This window comes from Lepidochelys kempii, chromosome 1 (genome assembly GCF_965140285.1).
Source record: "Lepidochelys kempii isolate rLepKem1 chromosome 1, rLepKem1.hap1, whole genome shotgun sequence".
Classification (NCBI taxonomy): Eukaryota; Metazoa; Chordata; order Testudines; family Cheloniidae; genus Lepidochelys; species Lepidochelys kempii.
In genome coordinates this window covers 56,694,943-56,709,010 of record NC_136380.1, presented here as the reverse complement: position 1 = coordinate 56,709,010, position 14,068 = coordinate 56,694,943, and the positions used below count along the sequence as shown (strand labels likewise).

Sequence of the window (14,068 nt, the reverse complement as noted above, 5' to 3'; positions counted from 1 at the left end):
AATCTCTGTTGTAGATTTCCATGATTTTGCTCCAGTATATGAAAGTTGTTTGTTGCTTTTTATATTCGTTGCTTGACACCTAGCATCGTGTCACTATCATTTCACATCTCACTCCCTAGATAGGTAAAATGACTGACTTCTTCTCGTGTTTCTTCAGCCACTCTAATGGTTACTTTTGGGATATTGATAGCCATGTATTTTGTCTTCTCCTTGATGAACAAACCAACTTGTTTTGCTGTATCTGCCAAAAGCATGGTCTTTCCTTCCATTTGGACTAAGCAGGACAATGTCATCAGTAAGGCTACGATTTAGTCATGGAGGTTGTGGAAGTCACGGATTCTGTGACTTCCAGTGACCTCTGTGACTTCAGCCTGTGGTGATTGGGAGCTGCAGGGTCCCTCGCCGCCTGTGGGGGAAGGGAGCTATGGGGTACCCCTGCCGCTTAAGGCAGCCCCCGGAGCTCCAAGCCACCGTGGGTGGCAGGGTACCTCCGCAGCTCTCAGCCCTAGGTGGCAAGGTATCCCCAAGCTCCTGGCCGTCCCATTTTGTCACAGATATTTTTAGTAAAAGTCACAGACATGAAGTCTTCCATGAATTTTTCTTTTTTTGCCTGGGACCTGTCTGTGACTTTTACTAAAAATATCCGTGACAAAATCTTAACCTTAGTCATCAGCAAAACTGAGGCCATCCATTTCTGCTTTATCACTTGTTCATAAAATTCCTCTGTGGCCTTCTGCAGTTACTTTCCTGAGGTGTGTACAGCTAATCTTAAGTGTACAAAATTAAGTAGAATTAATATCTATAAGTGCAAAGCGTGTGTATGTATGTATTTGTGGAGGGATGATTAACACCAATTACCATAAATACGGAATAAGCTGCTTTTGTATATAATGTGTATATAACATTCCACATCAACAGTAGCTTATCCTGTATTTATTCTACCAGTCTCCTTACACTTATCCGGACTACATGGAATCTGAAATGTATTGGTAACTTCTGTGTTCTTAGGGGTGCATGGCAATTAGTGTTAACCATCCCTCTATAAAAGAAATGCAGCTTTAATCTTACATACCTTCTTTTCATGACCGTTCTAACTTTTGGCATCTGTTCCTTATTCATACAAGCTCTACCACATCATTCTTCTTACCACATCATTGTTCTGTTTTTCCCCCCGTATTGGGTTTTTTCAGGCTTGCATTCTTTTTTGCCAGTCTGAGTGTACACAGTTAGCACACAGTTGTGTGTAAGTAAGGTGAACTGAAGAGGTTTGGGGATGCTTTTTTTCTGAATAACACACATTGGGGGAGAATAAGCATAAGTAATTTGTTTTCTGGATTGTTTAATGCTTGCTTTATATTATTAAAAGTCTGGTTCATCTATTGGGAATGCTGCTGTTGACTTAATTGTGAGCAGGCTCAGACATGCTGTTCTGAAATGAATTGCTTTTAAACTTCAGCTGCGCAAGAATAAAAAATTGGTTCTCATAGGCTTCTGTATCAAGATAGTTAGCAAGAAGTGGGAGGGTGGAGGAGGTGGCAGAGGCAAAAGTGTAAAGGTGCTCAAGATTGGCCCAAGTCTGCTTCTTGTGATTTCAATGGGATTTTTATCAGATGTATTTTTGTAATACATAGAGTTACTACTTAGCCCTACATATGCAAAGCTCGTGTACAAAAGTAAGGTCCTTGCTTTCTGTAGCATTTCATTGTTTTCACTAAGACATCACTCAGCCAAAATCATCCCTGGTTCAACTCTAATAGTTCAAGCGGAATTACACCAGGGAATAATTTGAGCGAAGAACATAGAGTAGTCATAGGATAGTCTGACTATCCTTAGAATAGATATTAGAGAATTTGGAAAAGTGACAAGGGATTTCCTAAAAGTTGTATGTACTTTGAAGTATTGAGGAGGATTGTTTCTACCACAGCCTAGTAACATTTTTCCCATAAACCTGTTTTTCATGCTGCACTACAGGGTTCTCCTTCTGTCTCACTCCTTGTACAAATTGAAATTCTGCTCTGTCTCCGTTGCGTCAAATCTAAGGAAAGCAAGAGTTTAACTTGAGCAGTGATTGAGAAGAAGAACCACAGCCAAATGCAGCATAAAAACGTAATTCCTGGAGGGATGCCAGTGATCCAGGAATAATGTGAAAATATTCTACATAAGAGAACAGCCTACATAATTACATACACACTACAATTGTCTTAAGGGCCCTCTCACATCCACATCTCTCTCACTCCGCAGGATAACTGCACTGATACTTTTTCTTGGATATTGCCTGATATTACAATTCTCTCAATGATATGGTATCACTGTGCACTAGAGTAAGAGAATTTCTACCAAGCCTTCAGGTTAAAAGGCTACTACATGTTAACACAGTTTTTGGGTGACACTAGGGTGATCAGGTGTCCAGTTTTCGACAGGAACACCCGGTTGAAAAGGGACTCTGGTGGCTCCGGTCAGTACCGCCAACTGGACCGTTAAATACCTGGTCGGCGGTGCTGGAACACGAAGGCAGGCTAGTCCCTACCTGTCCTGGGGCACTGTGCTGCACCCCAGAAGTGGCCAGCAGGTCCAGCTCCTAGGTGGGGGGGGGGCGCCTCCTCCTCCCCTCCACTTACTAGCGTCGGACCTGCTGGATGCTTCCGGTGCGTGCACAACGCAGTGACAGGACAGGCAGGATGCCCCCCACCCCGGCTCCTCCACTGTCTGGGAGCCACACGAAGTAAGCCTGTGCCGCAGCCCAGGGCCCCCTCCCACACTCCGAATCCCTCGGCCCAAGCCTGGAGCCCCCTCCTGGCCCCAAATGCCTCATCCCTGGGGAGAGCGAGCCACCAAGGGAGGGGGAGTGTAGGGGTGGGGCCTCAGGGAAGGGGGCAGGGACTTGGGGAAGGGGCAGGGCTAGGATGTGCTATAAGAAAGTTGGCAAACCTAGGTGACACAATTAAAATGTTGCTTATCAATTCTTTTGGTCTTGCACGAACTGAGAGGAGAAATGGGAGGGCTCTGCATAGCTTATACAAAAATGAGTGCACTGCTCATATGCTGAATAATAGTCATTTTAATCGCAAGTTGAATTTCTGTCACACGAAGCAATGCTCTCCTTAACATTATACTGTATGTCCGTAATAGGAATTTCTTAGCCAAAGAGCATGTCAACAGCCGAACTTAAGACAGTGTTTTTCAATCTTGCATATAATGTTGGTAAATTGGAGAATGAATTGTTTTAGTTTTGGTAACATCACTTAAAAACAAAGCTGCCTTCATTTAGGGAGCATATTGTACCTCCTAGATCTTGAGTAAGTTTTGAAAACTTTAAATTTTAAATGCTCAACCATTGGCAACTGCATGAAGGAATTGTGCCTAAAATATTTAGGCCCCACTTAACATTTTCCAGCCTGTCTTTCTGCAACCATTTTTAAAAATAGCTTATTTCACTTCAAGTCTGTGTGGAGAAAAATGATTTCAATTTAAAGTATAGGTTGTGCCTCGGAAACCTTGAGTTCAACCTGAAGCCTGTTCATCTAGAGGTCTTGGGGTCCCTCACTTAACATTCTAAAGGCTATTCTCTTCCCATGTTAATCTTCTTCTAAATATCTATGATCCTGTTTCTTGTGCTGCAAACATGAGTGACTAGAGTTCTAAGTCATGAATCAATTCAAGGATCTAACACATTTTAAAAAAAATGTAAGTTGGGTATTAATTACATTCATCTATGTATTTTAATTGCATTGTTGGGGTTTAGTGCATCCACAAACTACATTTAGTTTTCCCAAAGGGCCAACAACTGCAAAGGCATTTTAAAATGGAGGTGAGAAGAGTGAACAGTGAAATCTTTACTCCATCTTATGTCTGTCACTAATGCAGACAGTGGTATTTCCCTCTCACCTGCTGTTAAGGCAAGTGATAGCCATCTGCAGAGAGACATTTTTGTGCCCATTGTCTTGTTTCCTCCTTGCTTCAGCTTCTATGTTTTCTGTTATTATGCAAGACAGTAGTTGGTACCATTAAGCAGGAATTAGTCTTGTATCACCCCTTGCATCAATATTTGGGTAGAAGTCCTCTCTCTCCATTCTGTTTGAGAGTCTCTGCAAATGAAAAAAAGCTTCCTACTTCATTATACCCTGTTGGATCTGCTCTTGTGTCCAGTAAGCCTATGTAACATCTGAGCTCCCATGTCCCTGTTGGGGGGGAAATATGACCAATCCGTTAGATCAATGGTTCCCTTAAACCAATAGAGATGGCTTGAAAAAGGTATTCTGCAAAGCAGACACTGGTGTGCTCTCTATTAATTTTCCAGGCTTTGTCTTTGCATCATCATCTGGAGCAGCATTAAGGTCGTGTGTGCAGGGTGGTTCTGCCAGACAGGCTTTTTGAACTTAAGATGTAAGTAAAGCTTAAGAAAAGCATCCTCCTAACAATTAAGATTTTATCATGTTTACGAAAAAGAAATCTTCTTTTTCCAGAAGACTGAAATGCTTGAGAGCTGAACAGGCAAGCATTCAGGGGAAAACAACCGTTGGGATTTTTTTGAGTATCAGTAACTACTGTATAACAACAACAACAAAAATATAGCTATCTCAGCCTATGAGATATCTCAATCTTTATAAATGTAGTGATCCCATTCCAAAATTGTATTCTTTATTAACATTTATCTCTGACATAATGCCAGTCATAACTGAGAATCTGCTACTGTGTGTTCTGTGTATTGCAAGAATAGAGAGCATTTTAAATTAGTTGTTATACAATGTCTAAATCTTATCAGAATATCGAAAATTGGCATCTGTCACACTAACTCTTAGATATCTCTCTATTGTATTTTATGCAAGCTCAAGTGTATTAGATACAATTATTTTAATAATTATGAACTTACATTGATACAGCATTTTTAATTCCAAAGGATCCCAGTGCTTTCCAGAAATGTAACAGGTGGCTACGCAAAGGCATCACTTTATCCACCACTGAAGTGCAGCTGTCTCTGAAATGAAATGCAGCAATTATTTGCTCTTGAGTTAACAACTTTAAGAAAGTGACCATTTAAGACAGGAAGTGAAGTTCACTAGGGCCAATTAAAATTAGGAGTGGGAAGGACTAATGCAATGTCCATCTAAGACAGTGTTTTTAAGGTTGCATGTCAGGTGACTGAGGTGTTTCAGCATGCTGTGAAATAAGTGCATTGTAGGAACAAAGGATTCCTTTAGAAAGTTTTTGCTATAGAGCTTCCTAAGTTACTGATGAAAGGAATAAGTATTTTTAAACTGATTTTCTTGTCTCAATACTACTTCTGGGGGGGGGGGGCGGGGGCATTAAACAAAAACCAGAATTTTGGCTTTGAATTCCAGGATTGCTAGCTTGTTGTCCTTCACAAGTGAGATGCAGAGCAGTTCTGGCAAGCTGGAAATGTATGTGCATTTGCTGGCAGCCAGCCTATACTGGGAACAACTTAACAGTAAGAAACTGTATCATTGTATACTGTTCTGTATTAACAAGGCATGTGATTGTAAACATCAAGCATTTTCATGATTTATTAATTTAGAATTGAGCCAGCAGAGAAAGTGGGGTAGGGTGGGGAAAGTGTGCATGAAAATGACTGCTCTTGTTCAGTGTTTCCACTAATTTTTTACGTCCATTTGTGGAATGAATTTTGTTAAGTGCACCAATATGGAGCTAGGCTGTTCTCAGTGGTGGCAGATGACACAATAAGGAGCAATGGTCTCAAGTTGCAGTGTGGGAGGTCTAGGTTGGATATTAGGAAACACTGTTTCATTAGGAGGGTGATGAAACACTGGAATGGGTTACCTAGGGAGGTGGTGGAATCTCCATCCTTACAGGTTTTTAAGGCCCGGCTTGAAAAAACCCTGGCTGGGATGATTTAGTTGGTGTTGGTGACAGCCCTGTTTTGAGCAGGGGATCGGACTAGATGACCTCCTGAGGTCTCTTCCAACCCTAATGTTTTCACATCACCTCCATAATGGTGCATATAACAAAATTCATATGGTGGGGTTGGGCCGAGGGGTTCGGAGTCTGTGAGGGGGCTCAGGGCTGGGACAGAGGGTTAGAGTGTGGGGAGATGAGGGCCCCGAATGGTGGTGCAGGCTCTGAGGTGGGGCTGGGGATGAGTGGTTTGGGGTGCAGGCTGCCCCGGGGCAGCGGTGGGGAGAGAGGACTCCCCCCCAGCCCTCTCTTGCTGCAACAGCCTCAGGGCTGGGGGAGAGGGAGGCACCTCTCCCCCTGCTGTGGCAAGTTCGGGGCAGGTCCATGCTGGGCCGGCAGGGAGGGGCACCTCTTCCCACCGCAGCCCTGAGTCCATGCGCAGCCGCGTAGCTTAGAGGGAACTTAAACGTACGAGAGTTATGGCCATTCTTGTTTTCTTTTCTTGAAATGTGAAGATAGATGGAATGTCATTGATCCTGTGTAAAGTATTATGCATAAAATTTTCAAATGGCTAAGTAGCGTTGAAAATCAATGAGAGCTAGGCTCCTAAGTCATTGAGGCACTTCTGAACATTTTATCCTCCGTTCCTGCCTGATTGCCATACATATTCTTGAACATACATATTATAAAAATCCTTAGTTTGTTTACTATGCTACATAGATCTTCTTTTTTAAAACAACTAAGCTTCTTTGACTGACTTTGAATGAATAATACTTTGAGTTTCACAGATAAAACATTTCCAAGTTTCAGAGGGGTAGCCGTGTTAGTCTGGATCTGTAAAAGCGGCAAAGAGTCTTGTGGCACCTTATAGACAAACAGACATATTGGAGCATAAGCTTTCGTGGGTGAATACTCACCTCCTCGGATACATGTAGTGGAAATTTGACACCATCAGCTCAGGATTAAACAAAGCTGAATGGCTAGCCAACTACAAAAGCAGTTTCTTCTCCCTTGGTGTTCACACCTCAACTGCTAGAAGAGGGCCTCCTCCTCCATGATTGAACTAACCTCGTTATCCCTAGCCTGATTCTTGCTTACATATTTATACCTGCCTCTGGAAATTTCCACTACATGCGTCCGACGAAGTGGGTATTCACCCACGAAAGCTTACGCTCCAATATGTCTGTTAGTCTATAAAGTGCTACAGGACTCATTTCCAAGTTGTAACTTTTTCACCCCTCCCTAACTTGGCTCAAGTTTGATCCTGTACAGAAAAGTGAATTGGTAGCGTCAGGGCGATACCCCAGCCCTAAGTATTGAAACTTTTTTGGTTTTGCACAGACATTACATAGTGAGAACCGTCTCATTGGCTCCCTATAACTGCAAAAGCTTGTAACAAAAATACAGTAGAAGTCTGTTATTAATTGAAAAATCAAAATGCACAGTACATTTACCTTTCTTATAAAAATGCACTAATGCAGATCTTGGTGTGCACTGCAGAATGCATTTTGATATTCCTTGGACTTTATTCAGTTTCTTATTTACTACTCACACTTATTTTTCATTGATTGGGAATATAGGAGCCCTCACATCGCAAAAATAATGCCAGCAAATTCTTGTGCATTTTAGCCAATGTTTGTGTCTTAATAGATTCAGTATATGCACGGATACTGGAAAAGCTGTCCTAAGCTAGATACAGAGGTAACTGTAACTCCTTGTACTTGGATATGCCTAATGTAGGAAATATCTTGAATATTGAAAATAGGGGAGGCTAGTTAACTGCAAATATTTAGAGAGAGAAAAGGTAAGTGAGGTAATGTCTTTCATTGGACCAATTTCTCTTGGTGAGAGACAAGTTTTTGAGAGACATCGCTCTTCTTCAGGTCTGGGAAAGGAACTCCCAGCAGCAAAATGCAAGGTGGAGCAGATGTTTAGTGTAAGTAGCTAGAGCACATTGTAAGGGACCATTCAAGGTAGAGTGGCCCGTTAACACTTCTGCTATCATAGGGTGAAAAGAATGAGTTAATGGGTTCCAGACTGTTGTAATAAACCATAAATCCAGTTTCAGAGTAGCAGCCGTGTTAGTCTGTATCTGCAAAAAGAAAAGGAGTACTTGTGGCACCTTAGAGACTAACAAATTTATTTCAGCATAAGCTTTCGTGAGCAGCGATGAAGTGAGCCATAGCTCACGAAAGCTTATGCTCAAGTAAATTGGTTAGTCTCTAAGGTGCCACAAGTACTCCGTTTCTTTTTTCATAAATCTAGCGTCTCTGTTCAGTCCATAATATTTGATGTCTGCAAATATTTACTCAGTTATTAAGGCAACTTGGAATCTCTTTCTCTATCACCATCATTGTACTTCATAAATCAAAGACATGGAGTTCAAATTCTGGAAAGGATGTCAGTTTGTATTAAAAATACCTGCAAGCACAGTGTAAGTCTCCAGACAAGTTTCTGTATACTCGTTTTCAGTACTGTGGGACTGGAAGGAGTTACTGGAGGAGCGAGGGCTGGTGGATCTGTTCATTCCTTTGTCTCAAATGTTGATGTAACTACTACCATCTAAACCTAGTGCTGTATTATAATGCACTTAAAGAGGCCATTGAGACTGAGTATTGCATTACCTGCTAAACAACAGTAGTAACAAAGAAACCGGAATTTTTTTATACCATTCATGCTTTATGACCTCTTCCCAGGATCCACTAGAATTTTTTTCCTACTCTTTCTTCTCTCTTCTGTTCTTTCCCCTCATTATTTATCATCCGTAGCTTCACGTTTTAAAATTCACTCTCCTTTCCCACCTTACTGTTCCTCCGTTCTCTTTCCTCTCCTGCTCTGTGCTGAGGATTAGCAATTTGAAATTCATACAGACTGGCTGATCTCTTTCCTTCCTCTGGCCTAGTATCTTCATGACCTCTCAGAGCAGACACATATACTTTCTAACACAGCCCTGGTCTACACTAGGACTTTAGGTCGAATTTAGCAGCGTTAAATCGATTTAAACCTGCACCCGTCCACACAATGAAGCCCTTTATTTCGACTTAAAGGGCTCTTAAAATCGATTTCCTTACTCCACCCCTGACAAGTGGATTAGCGCTTAAATCGACGTTGCCGGCTCGAATTTGGGGTACTGTGGACACAATTAGATGGTATTGGCCTCCGGGAGCTATCCCAGAGTGCTCCATTCTGACCGCTCTGGACAGCACTCTCAACTCAGATGCACTGGCCAGGTAGACAGGAAAAGAACCGCGAACTTTTGAATCTCATTTCCTGTTTGGCCAGCGTGGCAAGCTGCAGGTGACCATGCAGAGCTCATCAGCACAGGTGACCATGATGGAGTCCCAGAATCGCAAAAGAGCTCCAGCATGGACCGAACGGGAGGTACGGGATCTGATCGCTGTTTGGGGAGAGGAATCCGTGCTATCAGAACTCCGTTCCAGTTTTCGAAATGCCAAAACCTTTGTGAAAATCTCCCAGGGCATGAAGGACAGAGGCCATAACAGGGACCCGAAGCAGTGCCGCGTGAAACTGAAGGAGCTGAGGCAAGCCTACCAGAAAACCAGAGAGGCGAACAGCCGCTCTGGGTCAGAGCCCCAAACATGCCGCTTCTATGATGAGCTGCATGCCATTTTAGGGGGTTCAGCCACCACTACCCCAGCCGTGTTGTTTGACTCCTTCAATGGAGATGGAGGCAATACGGAAGCAGGTTTTGGGGACGACGAAGAAGATGATGATGAGGAGGAGGTTGTAGATAGCTCACAGCAAGCAAGCGGAGAAACCGGTTTTCCCGACAGCCAGGAACTGTTTCTCACCCTAGACCTGGAGCCAGTACCCCCCGAACCCACCCAAGGCTGCCTCCTGGACCCAGCAGGCGGAGAAGGGACCTCTGGTTAGTGTACCTTTTAAAATGCTATACATGGTTTAAAAGCAAGCATGTGAAAGGATTACTTTGCCCTGGCATTTGCGGTTCTCCTAGATGTAGTCCTAAAGCCTTTGCAAAAGGTTTCTGGGGAGGGCAGCCTTATTTCGTCCTTCATGGTAGGACACTTTACCACTCCAGGCCAGTAACACGTACTCGGGAATCACTGTAGAACAAAGCATTGCAGTGTATGTTTGCTGGCATTCAACCAAAATCCGTTCTTTATCTCTCTGTGTTATCCTCAGGAGAGCGAGATATAATTCATGGTCACCTGGTTGAAACAGAGTGCTTTTCTTCAGGGGACACTCAGAGGAGCCCATTCCTGCTGGGCTGTTTGCCTGTGGCTAAACAGACATGTTCCCCGCTGTTAGCCACAGGGAGGGGGGAAGGTTGAGGGGGTAGTCACGCGGTGGGAGGAGGCAAAATGCGACCTTGTAACGAAAGCACATGTGCTATGTATGTAATGTTAACAGCAAGGTTTACCCTGAAAGAGTGTAGCGACTGTTTTATAAAATGTGTCTTTTTAAATACCGCTGTCCCTTTTTTTTTCTCCACCAGCTGCATGTGTTTCAATGATCACAGGGTCTTCTCCTTCCCAGAGGCTAGTGAAGCTTAGAAAGAAAAAAAAACGCACTCGCGATGAAATGTTCTCCGAGCTCATGCTGTCCTCCCACACTGACAGAGCACAGACGAATGCGTGGAGGCAAATAATGTCAGAGTGCAGGAAAGCACAAAATGACCGGGAGGAGAGGTGGCGGGCTGAAGAGAGTAAGTGGCGGGCTGAAGACAGGGCTGAAGCTCAAATGTGGCGGCAGCATGATGAGAGGAGGCAGGATTCAATGCTGAGGCTGCTGCAGGACCAAACCAGTATGCTCCAGTGTATGGTTGAGCTGCAGCAAAGGCAGCTGGAGCACAGACTGCCACTGCTGCCCCTCTGTAACCAATCGCCCTCCTCCCCAAGTTCCATAGCCTCCACACCCAGACGCCCAAGAACGCGGTGGGGGGGCCTCCGGCCAACCAGCCACTCCACCACAGAGGATTGCCCAAAAAAAAGAAGGCTGTCATTCAATAAATTTTAAAGTTGTAAACTTTTAAAGTGCTGTGCTTAAAGTGCTGTGTGGCATTTTCCTTCCCTCCTCCACCACCCCTCCTGGGATACCTTGGTAGTCATCTCCCTATTTGTGTGATGAATGAATAACGAATGCATGACTGTGAAGCAGCAATGACTTTACTGCCTCTGCAAGCAATGATTAAAGGGAGGAGGGGAGGGTGGTTAGCTTACAGAGAAGTAGAGTAAACCAAGGGGCGGGGGGTTTCATCAAGGAGAAACAAACAGAACTTTCACACCGTAGCCTGGCCAGTCATGAAACTGGTTTTCAAAGCTTCTATGATGCGTACCGCGCCCTCCTGTGCTCTTCTAACCGCCCTGGTGTCTGGCTGCGTGTAACCAGCAGCTAGGCGATTTGCCTCAACCTCCCACCCCGCCATAAACGTCTCCCCCTTACTCTCACAGATATTGTGGAGCACACAGCAAGCAGTAATAACAGTGGGAATATTGGTTTCGCTGAGGTCTAAGTGAGTCAGTAAACTGCGCCAGCGCGCCTTTAAACGTCCAAATGCACATTCTACCACCATTCTGCACTTGCTCAGCCTGTAGTTGAACAGCTCCTGACTACTGTCCAGGCTGCCTGTGTACGGCTTCATGAGCCATGGCATTAAGGGGTAGGCTGGGTCCCCAAGGATACATATAGGCATTTCAACATCCCCAACAGTTATTTTCTGGTCTGGGAATAAAGTCCCTTCCTGCAGCTTTTGAAACAGACCAGAGTTCCTGAAGATGTGAGCATCATGCACCTTTCCCGGCCATCCCACGTTGATGTTGGTGAAACGTCCCTTGTGATCCACCAGAGCTTGCAGCACTATCGAAAAGTACCCCTTGCGGTTTATGTACTCGGCGGCTTGGTGCTCCGGTGCCAAGATAGGGATATGGGTTCCGTCTATAGCCCCACCACAGTTAGGGAATCCCATTGCAGCAAAGCCATCCACTATGACCTGCACATTTCCCAGGGTCACTACCCTTGATATCAGCAGATCTTTGATTGCGTGAGCTACTTGCATCACAGCAGCCCCCACAGTAGATTTGCCCACTCCAAATTGATTCCCAACTGACCGGTAGCTGTCTGGCGTTGCAAGCTTCCACAGGGCTATCGCCACTCGCTTCTCAACTGTGAGGGCTGCTCTCATCTTGGTATTCATGCTCTTCAGGGCAGGGGAAAGCAAGTCACAAAGTTCCATGAAAGTGCCCCTACGCATGCGAAAGTTTCGCAGCCACTGGGAATCGTCCCAGACCTGCAACACTATGCGGTCCCACCAGTCTGTGCTTGTTTCCCGAGCCCAGAATCGGCATTCCACAGCATGAACCTGCCCCATTAGCACCATGATGCATGCATTGTCAGGGCCCATGCTTTCAGAGAAATCTGTGTCCATGTCCTGATCACTCACGGGACCGCGCTGACGTCGCCTCCTCGCCCGGTATTGCGTTGCCATGTTCTGGTGCTGCATATACTGCTGGATAATGCGTGTGGTGGTTAATGTGCTCCTAATTGCGAAAGTGAGCTGAGCGGCCTCCATGCTTGCCTTGGTATGGCGTCCGCACAGAAAAAAGGCGCGGAACGATTGTCTGCCGTTGCTCTGACAGAGGGAGGGGCGACTGACGACACGGCTTACAGGGTTGGCTTCAGGGAGCTAAAATCAACAAAGGGTGTGCCTGTACATCAAGGAGTATTTCAGGCAGGACTGCACGGAGGGTTCCAATAAGAAATGGTGCACCTAAGTTATTGTCCTTATTGGAACAAGAAGGTTAGCTTGGCCTCTGATTGATACATGGCTAGATTTACCTCGCTGCACCTTCTCTATAAGTGACTGCAGTGTGATCTAGAAGAATGAGTCCCCTAGACAGGGGAGGAGGGGAAGCAAATGAGTACAAAACAAATCTGGTCTATTTCTTGTTTTGATCCACTCCATCTATCTTTTACATCTTTGGCTGGCAGCAGACGGTGCAGAAGGACTGCATGCCATCCACATCTCATGGCTGCTCGGCAGAAGATGGTACAGTACGACTGCTAGCAGTCCGTATCGCCTGCCTGCTCACCATAAGACGGTTCAATAGGACTGACTGCAGGACTAAAGAGAATGACCTGCTCAAGTCACTCCAAATTTAGTCCCTGCGCCCATGTCTGCCCAGGCGCTCCTGATCGACCTCACATAGGCGACCAGGAGCACCTCAGACATGACGATGACGGCTACCAGTCGTACTGTACCGTCTGCTGCCACAAGGCAAGGGGTTGCTGCTACTGTGTAGCAATGCCGTACCGCGTCTGCCAGCACCCAGGAGACATAGAGTGACGGTTACCTGAGCTGGCTCCATGCTTGCTGTGGTATGGCGTCTGCACAGGTAACTCAGGAAAAAAGGCGCGAAATGATTGTCTGCCCTTGCTTTCACGGGGGGAGGGAGGGAACGGGGGCCTGACGATATGTACCCAGAACCACCCGCGACAATGTTTTAGCCCCATCAGGCATTGGGATCTCAACCCAGAATTCCAATGGGCAGCGGAGACTGCGGGAACTGTGGGATAGCTACCCACAGTGCAACGCTCCGGAAGTCGACGCTTGCCTCGGTACTGTGGAAGCGCTCCTCCGAGTTAATGCACTTAATGCACTTAGAGCATTTTCTGTGGGGACACACACACTCGAATATATAAAACCGATTTCTAAAAAACTGACTTCTATAAATTCGACCTAATTTCGTAGTGTAGACATACCCACAGAGTGTGCTATTAGATATAGATCTCCAGAAGTGAATTAATACAAGGCAATGATGAAGAATGAAGGCAACTTAGAATGGAAAATCTTTGAGACAGGATGTAAAGTACCCTGTGCATCTGTGGTATTCTAATACCTAAATCATCAAAATCTACTGGTATCTGACAAATGTTGCCATTAAGAAATTTAAAAATATTACTGCCTGCTTTATCCTGTTTCCTAGCAGTTTTTTCATTCCACAACTATTTCCGCGAACCATTCATAGTCCTAACCATTTGTTGTTGAATTGGTCTCTTTTCTGCTCAAACTTTATTAAAAGAACACTGTTGTTGTGAATAATGAAGACATGCTGGTTTTGGGTATTTGTGTATGCAGTTTAGGCAAATGAGCAGACTGGAAGGATCAGAGCAGTAGATGGCATCAAACAGAACAGAAATATCTTCATTCCTGCAGACT

At 44.8% G+C, this 14,068-nt stretch overlaps 2 protein-coding genes across 10 annotated transcripts in view; both read left to right on the top strand.

Annotated features, from left to right (window-relative positions):
- WDFY2 (WD repeat and FYVE domain containing 2) overlaps positions 1 to 14,068 on the top strand; it is a 124,475-nt gene that overhangs the window by 23,279 nt on the left and 87,128 nt on the right. The window lies entirely within an intron of this gene.
- LOC140910926 (uncharacterized) lies at positions 8,411 to 10,930 on the top strand. The gene is made up of 2 exons (XM_073343090.2): positions 8,411 to 9,760; positions 10,349 to 10,930. The coding sequence occupies exons 1-2, from the start codon at positions 9,175 to 9,177 to the stop codon at positions 10,867 to 10,869; spliced, it is 1,107 nt and encodes a 368-aa protein (XP_073199191.1). The 5' UTR covers positions 8,411 to 9,174; the 3' UTR covers positions 10,870 to 10,930.

Excerpts from the sequence above, each read along its gene's own strand:
- LOC140910926 (XM_073343090.2), top strand. The coding sequence starts at position 9,175 with ATGCAGAGCTCATCAGCACAGGTGACCATGATGGAGTCCCAGAATCGC. Across the intron at positions 9,761-10,348 it reads AGGCGGAGAAGGGACCTCTG|CTGCATGTGTTTCAATGATC; the intron begins GTTAGTGTACCT and ends TTTCTCCACCAG.